Below are 13,198 nucleotides of genomic sequence, written 5' to 3'. Positions count from 1 at the left end.
GGGATATGACTAAATAAGTCAGATACGATCTTTTACACCATAATATAAAGGATAAGGTAAAGGGTAAGATAATAAAATTACCAATAATTTATTAATTACAATGTTATTCTTATTAATTACAATAAGTTACTATAATTAATAACTTATCAATTATAATAAGTTATAATCAATAACTTATAATTAATAATAATAAGTTATTCTTGTGGAAAACATTACAAGAATCATAGTTTGCTAAAAAAACAAAAACATGTAGCAGAGAATGAGATGGGAGTGCTTAGGAGAACGCCTTTTAGGAAGTGACCTACAAGCTGAGCTCTTAAGGGTGAATAGGAGTTAAACAGAAGGGGAAGTAAATGAGAAAATCTTAACAGGCAAAGGAAACAGCATTTTCACATTTCCTGAGCTGGAAAAGAACCTTGTGTATTGATGAATTTTTTTTATTGGTAAATAAACTAAGAAAAGAAATATATTTGTGCACCCTTAATTAGGTAGTTTAGTGGTGGAATTTTGATGGATGTTCAGAAAGTGTTTTTATTTTCCTCCAAAGTTTGATAGATTAAAAAAAAATTAGCTGAAAATCTGGTAACATGATATGCTAGTGATGGTGTCTTATTTACTTTTCTCTCCTTAGTACCCACAAGTCACAGTATATGGTAAGAACTCAAGTGTTGCCATATGAAATTTGCTGAATTTGCTGAATTTGCTGAAGCGAGTCATGAAAGAAGTGTTACATGATCACAAAAGAGTGAGGAACAATTGCAGGAAGCATTCAGGGAAAGAAAGAATTCATGTAGCAATTGGATTTTGAGCTGGATAAGAAGGACTTGGAAATGCCCAAATATTTGTACTTTTTCCTGAGTCATGTAGTTAATAGCAGGAGCAAAGGAAAAGAGTTAGGAAAGCCTCAAAAGCTATGAGCAATCACAGGCTGGTAATCAGAATTCGCTGTAACATTTGTGGTATTTTGTTTGTAATCTGTTACATAATCATACGCAGGCAGAAAGGAAACAAGCTTGCATATCAAGCTCATATTTCCATTATTCATTAACATACAGATGTTAAACATTTACTATCATCCTTACATTAGAGAACATTAAAATTGGACCCTCCTACAATGAAGAAAGAGAAGGTTTATTACTGTTATATTCCCTCATGCTCCTGAGTGGTGGAGTAGAGGAAAACCTCTATTTTCAGATTTAAACCAACCACTGGGGTTGCTTTACAAATATTTACAAATATTGAAACCTACATGGTGATGGTGGTTCCTGGAGAGGATATTGCCTGGAAAATGTGTTTAGAAAATGCTGTAAGAAAGCATTAGACATTTACGTGATTAGGTTCAAGTTTCAAGAAATACATGAAATTTTAAGAATGTTATATATTGGTGAAATAAAACCTTTATGGTAAAAATGCTTCTGAAAAGGTTTGAGTCTCAAAAAGCTTCTCTAGAAGAAAATTAACCACTTTTAAATGAGTCATGCCGTAATTCAAGACAAGGTGCAGCACTCCTAGAGTCTCAGGAATAAACCTTAATGGAACAGTCTGAGAAGATGCAGAGGAAGAAAGAGAAGAAAGAATCAGTTAAGGGATGGAGGTCTTAAAAATGGAAACCACTGGGGGAGAATTCAAAAGGCTTCGGGATCTGCATAATAAATATATGGATGTGTCTTTTAGTCTTTAAGTCGTTTATTTGATACATAGCCATTTGAGCAATGAAACACTGGAAAAGGAAGATGTTCTGTTCAGACCCCTAACTCCATAATTTTTAAGTGGAGTACTTTATTCTTCAGTGAGATTATTTTTACATTTTCTTATCTACCTCCATCAGAGGAGTGTGAAGTGCTCAGGGGATATGACTAAATAAGTTGGACATGATCCTTTACACCATATTATAAAGGATAAGGTAAAGGGTAAGATAATAAAATTACCAATAATTTAGAAATCTGGAGTAAGAAAGCAGCAAGCTACCTCAGTTATTAACTGAGCATCTGCTATGTTCTCATTTCTGCTTTATATGCTTGCTTTTCAAGTACATTTTTTACTTCTCAGCAAATTCACGAGGTAGATATTCCCAATGTGTAGATGAAAAATTGAGGCTCTGATAATAAAATTATGTGCTCAAAGCTTCAAATACAGTCAAAATTGAACTAAGAATTCAAATTCAGCTTTGTCTAAGCCTCTAGCACTTTTAGTGACTGCCTATGGGGAGGAGAGGGGAGCTGTGGGTCTCAGTCCTACAACCACAAGGAACGAAATTCTGGCAAAAGGCTGAATGAGCTTGGAAGAGGACTCTGTTTCAGGTAGAATACTGCTTGGCCAAGACCTTGGTTCCAGCCTTGTGAGGCCCTGAACAAAGAACACAATTAAGCCGTGCCTAGTTCCTGATCCATAGATAGTGTGAGATAATAAACGTGTTGTTTTAAGTTTCTAAATTTAGTGTAATTTGTTATGCACCAATACATAACCCATATTACATACATTCAGGGTAATGGATAAGACATTCAAAGCAACAGGATGAAATTAAGAAAGAATAAACTGACTTTTGGCAATATTATTTTGTTATATTGTGTGTTTTTTACAAATTTCCTTACCCTCTTCCTTTTCTTCTATATCCAACATTGAGGTAGTCATTCAACTAGATCCTTCCATGTACATTAGCCCATTTCATAGCAAAAAACAGAGAGCAAAAGAAAAATAAGTGTCTATATTCCAGAGAATATATCAGAAATGTCAGGTCAGAGGGAAAAAATATTTTGTGCAAAACCTTTCTATAAAAAAAGTTGTTCCCATCCCAAGGACTACAAAGATATTTTCAGGATGAAGGAAAGTAGAATGCAGGTAAGAGTGGGAGAAAAAATAATAAAAATGAAATGGGTCAGATGGTCCTGGACTGAGTGTGATTAATATGATGGGGCCAGATGTGAGAAGGACACTGCCATGGGTGACCAGTACTCTTCATTCAAATCAGCACTTTCCATCATAATGCCCTGAAATGATATGGGAGCTTTAAAAAACATCTGAGCTATAATTGGGTGGCAACAGGAATTTTCTTCCCTCAGTGGAGACAATTTTGACATAGATTACTCTCTGAAATTAGACATCATCCGTCATATTTAACACCTTCTGTTCCCTCATTGTTCTTGCAACATTGTAATAAATGTTCTTGAGTTCTCAGAAAAAAAAAAAAAAGGCTGATTGAACTCTGTACACTTCATAGTGTGATGATATGAAAGTAACAGTTTGAACCTATACTTTAATGCGGCTAAATAAACACAGTTAAGATTCATCCTGGACAAAAATTATGAAAATAGACTATCCTTGGTTCATTACAGAGAAAACCACTCTAGGTAGGAAAAACCAAAGAAACACACAAAAACCTCAGAGGAAATTTTTTGTGGGAAGAGGACAGATTGATGGGACAGTTGGAACAGAAAACTATTTATTTTCATTATAAGCTTGCCTATAATGTTCTTTTTAAATTCGATTAAACTATATTATTATGAAAATCACATGGACAGCAAAGGCAAAACATTTCAAATATCTAGAAAGTGCAATGCATGTTCGCTTAGTCCAAGTTAAACATTTGAAAGATGTTATAGTCTATCCTGAATTTTGCATAGTACAGCTTAAGTGCATTTTTCCTAAGTCAACCTGCATACAAGAATGTGAAGAGTTCAAGTTGTAGTACTATTATATTTATATTTTGAGAAATAAAACATAAGAGGTTCTTTCCTCTTCCTGACTCTTTGTATTTTAAAAATCAACTTTGGGTTCCTAATTATTATTATTTAATTAAAATATAAAACTAGAGAGCAAATATAGATGTCAATACACAAATTTTTAAGATGTAGATGCAACAATTAAAAAAAGGGAATTGACTTTTGATATCTGTGAGGTTGGGAAAATCTCTTCCAGGTCAGATGGGCATCAGAACTCATTGTGTTCCCACCCCTTCTTTTGCCTATTTAGAAATCCTTCAATAAAATGAGCTAGACCCTCCTCCACCCAAAAAAAAAGGTAATTATTGGGTTGGCCCAAAAGTTCGTTCGGGTTTTTCCGTAACATCTTACAGTATTTAGTTTTTGGTACATACTTTTAGGAAAAGGCTTTGGGGACTGGCTAGAGATTAAAATCTTCAATGTACATGTAAGAATGGCTTTTTTTACTGATGGATAAGCATAAGGCAAGAAAGATATGTGGAGTAAAGAAATAAGTATTATAAATTTATGCGATCTGGGCTTAGATGCCCTTTCCTCTTGCAAAATATGAAAGCAATCACGTGAGACCATATACTTGGCCAAAGACTTCCAACTGTTCTGCAGAACTCTGTAGCATCAAGAGAAGACACACAAATGTGTTCCCCTCTGAGGCCAGGTGATACATATGAAGAAGCTATTATATGGCACTTTCAGCTCTAAATTAGAACATGTAGATGTATAGATATCCAGAAAGAATTAAAAAAGAACACTAAAATTATTTTTACTTCCAGAAAAAGAGAGATGAGGATGGGACTTCTCAATTTAGTACACCATACAAAGGACTGATATGATGTGATATATATTATTTGGCATGAATTAAGTTTTATTTAAATTTCTGCAGAGAGAATTTCCAAGAATATATGCATAAACTATTAAATTCACTATTTACCATATACATTAATATTCATGAAATTATTTGTCTTGACTATAATTTTAGGTGTAGGCACACATTTCATCAATTTTAAGACACATGGCAAAATTTAAAAATTATAACTATATATGATGATGGATGTTAATTAGACTTAGTGTCTAGTTATTGTTATGTTTATACTTGAAGCTAACATAATGTTATATGTCAATTATATCTTGATAAAAAATTTAAACACGTTTTCAAATATATGAAAATTATATGATTGATAAGACACAATTTGAAACATTTTACAGATCCCAGAAGTAGGTAGTTAGTAATATATGTTACCATTCTAAGTATACTGAATCTTCATTGCACACCTCTTCTGCCCCAAGAAACATCTAAATAAGCTGTTGCTTACAGATATAACGATATTTACTTCCACAGTCCACATCCAAAACACTTCCGCTTGGGCGATATATTATGCAGTTCTTTAGATTTAGATGGTGAAGGGATAGAAATCTGTAATGAAGAAGAATTTTTTAATATATTAGGAAAAGGAAATGAGAATGTTCAAGGATGATGCTTTTGTTAAATGATAGAACTATAGAAATTTTAAAAGCATTTTAATGAGATATTACCACATTGAGTCATTATCTTTTTTTCATTCAAGTCAGTTTTCACAGTTTCAGAGTACAGTGTTACAAAAACTCAGCTATTGCATCAATAATCAATAGCAATGAAGTTGGGGATTTTTTTGTTTTTGCTGTTGTTTTTAATGGTTTTGATATGTTATATACTTTACTTCTAAGATGCATCTGCTAATCTAGTCTAGGGAAAAAATCAGAGCATAAAACCTGTCATTGTATGATACTGTAAATCCCACGTTTATGAATGAAAATGAGATTTGAAGATTACAAATACACAGAAAATAAGCCCAGAATGTTTGAAATATGGGATGATGCGGAGAATATTGGGCTCCACCAGAATAAGGAAAATAGTGGATATACTCTTTTCTCTGGACGGCTTTTGTGTATGTGAGAATCTGTACATGTACATACATATCCAAGTGCTTGTACCAAGGCAGGAAATAAAAGCATACATCAAAAGCTCTTTTAGAGTCACAAGTACACTAACTTCATGTCACTTGAGCATACACTTGGGTGTTGTGGTTGGGACTAAAATTGTTATTCTGTTGTATCGATTCTCTTTTCTGTATTCTCATGTCCTAAACAGGATATCTTACCTACAGTGTTCCTGGATGTTACGTTCTCTGATCAGATCTAAGGATAAACTCAAAAAGAACAGAAAAAGGTTTTGAATGCCAGAAACTTACAGATCTTGGGAGAGAGTAGAATTATCCTCCCACAACCAGGCATGATGTTCTTCACTGTAAGAGAGTCCAATCCAGTAATAATAGGAACTGGAGTTCATAAAATGCTGTTTGGAAACAAAGGCCAACATATTAACCTATTTTGAATCTATTCTAGGGATCATGTACTTTTAAGAAAGTCAGTGTCCAGTATTCAGATTCAGTTTTTCAATTATACAAACTAAAATCAGTTTTAACTTTTAATTTAGGAGGTATAGTCAAGTCACATGCCTCATATTTCTCATTCATCAAGCCCATTTATTTATGGAGGAAAACATACCACAAAATCTCACTTCTTGAAAGAATGAAAAACGTCATAAAGGGAATTAGAGCTTTCATGGAACACTTCCTTCACTGGGGATCAGCAATCAAATTTGATCTCAAATCAACAGTATCTTGAGGGATAAATCTTAGCACAGGTTCTGCATGGAGCTAGAGAAAATTTTCACTTTTTCTTAAGAGTTGGGTAATTATTTTATAATATTCTTCATATTCATTCCATGTTATATCCAAGAGTGATAACAAAAGCTATATAATTACAAAATAAATTATAAATTCAATTAATGCGCTAAAAATTCAAAGTTCTTTGAATAAAAATAATGCTCTATTATTTATTCTTTGAATTCTCTCTAAAAAGTTTCTTGTACTTTATCTGTCACATTCCCATAATGTAAATCTTTGAGAAATTTTCTGTAGATTTTATGACTGTTTCAAAGTATAGGAAATTAGCTCAAATATAACTGCCTATTTACTATCTGATTAAAGACTTGAAACAAAGTATTCAGCTTACTTAGATAATACTTTCCTAGGTCAAAAAAAATGTAGAAAAATCAGAATTAAATACATGCCAGTTCATTTCTCTTTTGTATCTGAAGTAGACTGGAATTATGAGAAACACAAAAATTTCTACTGTCTTTCCATGTTTTTACTTCATTAGAAATGAAGTAACAGTTGCATTGGTAGCCAAGCCACTTTTCTTGGCAAGAACAGCAGCCAGATCCTAAGAGAAAAAACAAAACATGACTTGATGACATTGGAGATTCAGTTTTTTTCAGTGCTATTTACTCACTTGTTATTTAATTTTTTCTACAACTATTCTTTGAGAATTTACTGCATACACCACAGTTCAGGGGATATTAATCTGAATGACTCAGACATGACCCTTCTTCCTCATGAAGATTATATTCTAGAGATAGAGACAGAATTATACAAATTTCAGTCATTTATGAATTATATTTAATGATAATTTGTGTAAGTATACACAAGAAATTCAGTATGTTCAAATATTGTGTAGCAGAGTATAGGATGGGGGGCGGTTAGAAGAACCTTTTTTGAGGAAGTGACCCAAAGTTGATCTCTGCTGTGTAATTAAAAGTGAACTAGATAAAAGAGATATGTAAAGGAGGAAAGCATTTTAGCATATTTCCTGAGTCAGAAGATAATTCTGGATATTTTATTTCAAAATGAAGTTAATAAAGCACTTAGCTTGAAGTCTGACCATCCAGTTTACTAGTGATAGTGTCTTCAACATTTACCATCCTCAGTGATAAAAGTCATATTATGTGGTAAGCACTCAAATCTTTGTCAAATGAATGGTGCTGAGATTGTAGAGTTGAATGGTGGCTACCAGGGGCTGGGATGTGGGGGAAATGGGGAGCTGTTGGTCAAAAGGTACGAGCTTCCATTTAGAAGATGATTAAGTTTTGGGGATCTACTGTGCATCATTGTAACTAGAGTTAACAGCACTGTATTATATACTTGGGAGTTGCTACAAGAGAGCTTCTTAAACATTCTCACCACAAAAAGACATGATAGTTGTGTGACATGATGGAGGTGTTAGTTAATGCTATGGTGGTAATAATATTGTAATAAGTGAATCATTGTACACTTTAAACTTACACGATGTCATATGTCAATTATATCTCAATAAAGTTGGAAAAACGCTGAGGGAAAAAAGATATGAAGGAAGTGCTATATGAACACAGAAGATGGTGAGACATCATTTAGGAAAAGATATGTTTAAAAACTTGGACTTTGAGCTGACATTCCCTGGTTAAGTAGAGTTTAGAATTGCAGAAATCTCTGTGCTTCTTTCTGAGTTATGGAAGAAGCGGAGGTAAAGGTAAAGAGGTATCAAAGTATGGGTTATGAAACACACGCAGGCACTTAGGATCAGCTACAATATTTACTGTAATTTGCTTTTGTTACTTAAACATGAGCAGTCACATAGGAAAAATAGGTCACTTCAGGCTAATATTTTCCTTATTACTTCATATATAAATGACACACATTCAATGTAATTTAATAAATTCTTAAGTTAGCAGTAAAATGAGACTATCCTATAATTTCTATTACTAAGCATAATATCCCTTCATGCTTCTGTGTAAGAAAAACAAGAATATTTCATTCTCTACCAGCACTAAAGTTTTCCAAAGTATGGAACCCACCTTCCCGGAGATCTGTGGAGGGTCCTGGAGAGAATGTTGGCTGAATACTTTGTTTAGTAAATGCTGTAAGAAGTGATTAGAAATTTACTTCATCAGACACAGGTTTATGAAATAACAAAATATTATGCATTAGCAAAATGAAACCTTTACTGTAAGACAGTTTCATCACAATTTTGATCTTTTTATATAGTCTTGACTAGAAAAACTTACAATTTTTCAACAAAACTCCCAAAGCAGCCACCAACAAAAGGCACATTACTCCTAAGGCCCCAGAAATCAGCCTCCATGGAGTGGTCTGAAAAGCTATAAAGAAAGAGAGATAGGATAAAGATTTAAAGAACAAACACAGGAGCTGAAGTTCTTAAAAGCAGAAACCAGTGAGAGAACCCAAAAAGTTCCTTGGTTAAATAACCCAATCATTTTGCCAATGAAATGTTGGAAAATGAAGACATTCCATTCAGAACTCCACCCAATACAAAAAATTTTATATGATGAACTTTATTCTTCAGTGAGATTATCCATACCTTTTCCTCTTTATCAGCTCTATCTTATCAAACTGTACTTACCATTTATTTTTTAATTTGACAAAGAAGCTTAGAGATCTGTAGTAAAAAGAGATCAACAGGCACCAAGTTCGGTCTTGTGGGCTGATATAACAAACTCTTATTTTTGTAACAGCAACAAAAAAATCACAAGATAGAGAATCTGATTGCCATTAGGTAGCTGAGAAAATGTAGGATCCATTAATAATGTTATTTTCTCAAGGAATCAGAGCTATTAAGTACCCAAGTCAGAAATCAAATGAAAGTTTGCCTAGACCCAGAGTCTTTCATTTAACATATTCCATCATTGTTACAATAATATCAATACTACTTGCGAGTGTGTCCTTCTGCTAATCTCAGTGTATTCACTACTCTGAGAAATGTCAGGCTGCTCATAGCTTTGTAGAGGCTGTACCGTGAAGAGAAGACACGGTGTGATGAGAGGTTCCCCAACCGATGTAGCGGTAATAACTTGGGAACCTGAGTTCATTTCACAGTACATTGAATTATGATACGTAAAAAACCACTTTTTTACAGGAATCATTTTTTACATGTATTACATCTTCTCATACCAAAAATTACTTGCTCACAGGCTTTTCCCCTAAAATAATTTAGCATCAGGAGATTCTGCATTAATATTAGTGCACCAAAGGGTGTTGTCATTCACAACAGTCCAATGTGTCAAACTGTTAATCTGGGTGGTTTTGGGGATGTCACAACACAAATGGTAAATTAAAAAAAAACAAAACACTTTTAAACATTTTGTTGATAATATTTAACATTCTCTATTTATTTTCGTGCTAGAATTATGTTGTTTATATTTTTCCTGGTAAATTCAGATTCCAATCAGAATTTAGAGCTATCCCTGTCAGAATCCACTCTTTAAACCTGTTGGAAAAATCTTTACAAAAGCATTTCTAAGTTACAGAATGAAGAATCAGAAAAATGTAATTAAACTAGAAAGTGCAGATACACGGGAAGGCTAAAAATGTATACTTTTTTCTTAAAGCGTTGCCTCAAATTAACCATACCCACAAGATATTTTTCCTGGTTATTTTTATTTTTTCATTTTATGACTTGGGCTGCACATACCTGCCATGTGAAATGCTGTTCCAGTGTCGATGCAGGAAAGGCACAATGGCTGGTTGTTCAAGAAGAACTGGGTTAGATCACGGAGCTGAGCTGGAGGCTAAGGAACCTGAAAGTTGTGTATGAAGAAATTTTTAAAAAAAGAAAAATTGTGTATTCAAGTGTGCTTGCATCATCTGCTGATGAGACATGGATGTGTAGTATGAACAAGAAGCAGTAAAATCACTATCTTCTAAAATGTTTCCGGAACCACAATACAGGAAATTCTCACTGAATTTGTGCAATGCACACCCTTTGACTATCACAAAAGAAGGTGAGAGGAAGTTTTTTTAATGTTTGAACATCAAAGTCATCTTAAAAAAAATTACTTGGAAAATGGAAAATATAAGCAAACCCAAGGTAAATTTACTTGGTATAATAAAATTCCACACATAATTTTCCTCTTTTAATAATGAGAAATGTCTATTATTTACCGTATGCCAAACATAGTTTAAAGCACTCGGCGTATATTAGCTTATTTATCCCTGAAAATGACTTAATAATAAAGATATATAAATATACATGTTTTACCAATGAGAAAAGTAAGGTATAGTAAAGCTAAGTACTAGAAAAAGGTCACTTATGTTTGAAACCCTCGTAGTCTTTCTCTAGAGCACCTATGTGATATATTTCAAATTAAGCCTATCTCTCTGTATCTATATGTTTTGTTGATTTTCATTTATTTTCTTTAGTACAGAGTCGTTGGAATTTTCCAACTCTCATTCTGTGCTTCTGATTCCTGCCTCATTAACTCAAGTATGGAAGGCAAAGATAAAAAAGGTAGAATCAGACGGACTTCCCATGACCGTCCCATACACACACACACACACACACACGCACTATGACTGCCTCAGCTGCCCTAAGCCCACACGTAGTGCCTTATTCACAACAGCCTTAAGAAGTTTCATTTAATCTTGACTCTCCTTATTTTTACTAATATGTTAATTATTATAATCATTTACAGTGTTATTCAGATAATATAGAGATAATTCAAGTTATACATTTTTGTCCTCAGAAGCGTAACCTTAACAGTGGGAATTTAAAAAGAGGGGCAGATAGGCAGATTAAGAGTCGAGAACAGAGACCTTGATCTACGATTAAGAGTCAGGAAATACAACCAACCATTCATCCCCACACAAAAAATAACTCCCAAGTTTTTTTGTTATTTATATTGTTTATTTTTAAGCATTATGATATTACCATAGATGAGCCCTTTTGTAAAAGACAGACTTTTCAACTAAAAAGAAGAAGAGAAACAAAAAACCAGAACTGTGATTTGATTTCTTGGTTTCCATGAAGCTAAAAGTTTTCCATCTTTTTAACTTGCACTGTGTGCATGGGGCTGCTTTCACTGAATCACCAAAATAGCTAAAACATAGATCCTTCCTCGAGAATGTGAAAATTCTTCATCCAGATTTTACACAAATCCAAGTTGAAAGAGGTGATATAAATGAAACTGTGCCTTCTTAAAGTCTATTTTTTCTGTTTTAATGTTGCACAAAGCTGAACTAGCAAAAACTCCCTAATTTTGCTCATTTTTTGCTCTCTGTCTCTATCTTAGTTCACTAACTCAGAAATCAAAATCCATCAAAGATGTGTTCAGTCCAACAACTCTAAGCTCAAGTCACAAATAAGATAACTGAATACACACATGCACACACACACAAGATATAGATAGATAGGTAGAGATACATGATATGTACGTGTGTGTGTGTGTGTGTATATATATATATAGATAGATATAGATAGATATAGATATAGATATAGATATAGATATAGATATATAAAACTCCCTTTAATTCTTTCTGAACTGTCGACCCTGGTTGATTGGTCCATTTTTGCACATAGGCAGTTGAATTGTTTTTGTGTCAGTTTCTCTACTATTTATCTCCACTTGGAGCAGAAGTTTTCATTTCCCCACCCATATCCCTCGGAATATTTGTAAACTATGGCCAATCAGTATCTGCAACTCTGTGTCTGCAGACTTTTTCCTCCTGGAACTGCTGAAAGCTTTGCTGCTCTCACACATGACAGTCCAGAAGTACTAAGGAATTCTCACCTAGATGGCCCTCAGGCAACGAATCTCAGGATTTGGTGTAGTTCAGCAACTTTGACCTGAATGTGAAGCAATTTAGAAGATTGTGTTTTTTCCTATTTCCCAGAATCTTTCAACAGTGTTGGGTTCCAGTCTCCTCCTCTAGTATCTAGATTAAGAGAATGACCTATAGTGTGTTCTGCCTTCCCTTTCCTGTATCAACACTCCCTACCTTTATCCACCACAAATCCCAAATAAACTTTTCACTCAAACCTTTATAGGGGTCTGTTGCAGAGAGAACTCAGATGGAAATTCCACTGAAATGTTCAGCTTCACTTACATGTTTGTTTGTTAAATGTTAGGTGTCCTTCCAGAAAATGCATGTCTCTCTGCAGGATCTCCTCTGCCCTAGTGTCCATTGTAGGCAAATACAATTTTTCTTCCCTGTAATTTACTACTGCCCTCGCTCAAAGCAAGTAATGACTCCAATAACTAAAAGATCATTCAAATCTGAACAAAGAGCTGAGGAAAATAAATGAACGTCAGTTTAATTATAAACAGTGAGGTCTTTTCCCTGCCTAACAATGTATAACTAAAATGTTCCAGAACACAGTAATAATATATATTCCAATGGTCCCAAATGAGAAATTTACTTTGATCTCATGACTTGGAAAATGTGTGCATTCTCTGAGTGGAAAGAAAATTGCTAGCATCAAGTTGCAAATTATTCTCCTTTAAAGGGAGGGGAGGGACTCCCTGGGAAAAGAAAAAAAAAGGATTCTGATCTGATAAAATCTCCTTGGAAACACGTGTTAATGACAAACCTACTAGCCAACACTAGTGGGTTTTGCTTGCCAAAATCCTTATCATGGACTGTTTTTAGGAGGATGTATTAGATTGCCTAAAATGGTTTATGGTCAAAACAAAATAAAATAAGAGATGGAATTGGGATCTATTGGTTTATGGAGCATGGCTTCCTAGAAAAATGTGTCATAAACTATATAACCATCTGAGTATGAAATGGAGATGTATAATGACCATAGCATCTCCTTTTGTGTTTGTGGTG

General features: G+C 33.9%; 1 protein-coding gene across 1 annotated transcript; it reads right to left on the bottom strand.

The window, feature by feature from the left end:
• Window positions 1–4,872: 4,872 nt before the first annotated feature.
• KLRD1 (killer cell lectin like receptor D1) lies at window positions 4,873–10,221 on the bottom strand. The gene is made up of 6 exons (XM_036865293.1): window positions 10,062–10,221; window positions 8,638–8,730; window positions 8,428–8,490; window positions 6,829–6,980; window positions 5,945–6,048; window positions 4,873–5,130 (listed from the first exon to the last, which is right to left on the bottom strand). Exons 1-6 carry the CDS (start codon window positions 10,066–10,068, stop codon window positions 5,010–5,012), a joined length of 540 nt encoding a protein of 179 aa, XP_036721188.1. The 5' UTR covers window positions 10,069–10,221; the 3' UTR covers window positions 4,873–5,009.
• Window positions 10,222–13,198: the final 2,977 nt, after the last annotated feature.

This window comes from Balaenoptera musculus, chromosome 10 (genome assembly GCF_009873245.2).
Source record: "Balaenoptera musculus isolate JJ_BM4_2016_0621 chromosome 10, mBalMus1.pri.v3, whole genome shotgun sequence".
NCBI lineage: Eukaryota > Metazoa > Chordata > Mammalia > Artiodactyla > Balaenopteridae > Balaenoptera > Balaenoptera musculus.
The sequence above is the reverse complement of the archived record's forward strand: the minus strand, read 5'-3'. Positions and strand labels throughout refer to the sequence as shown.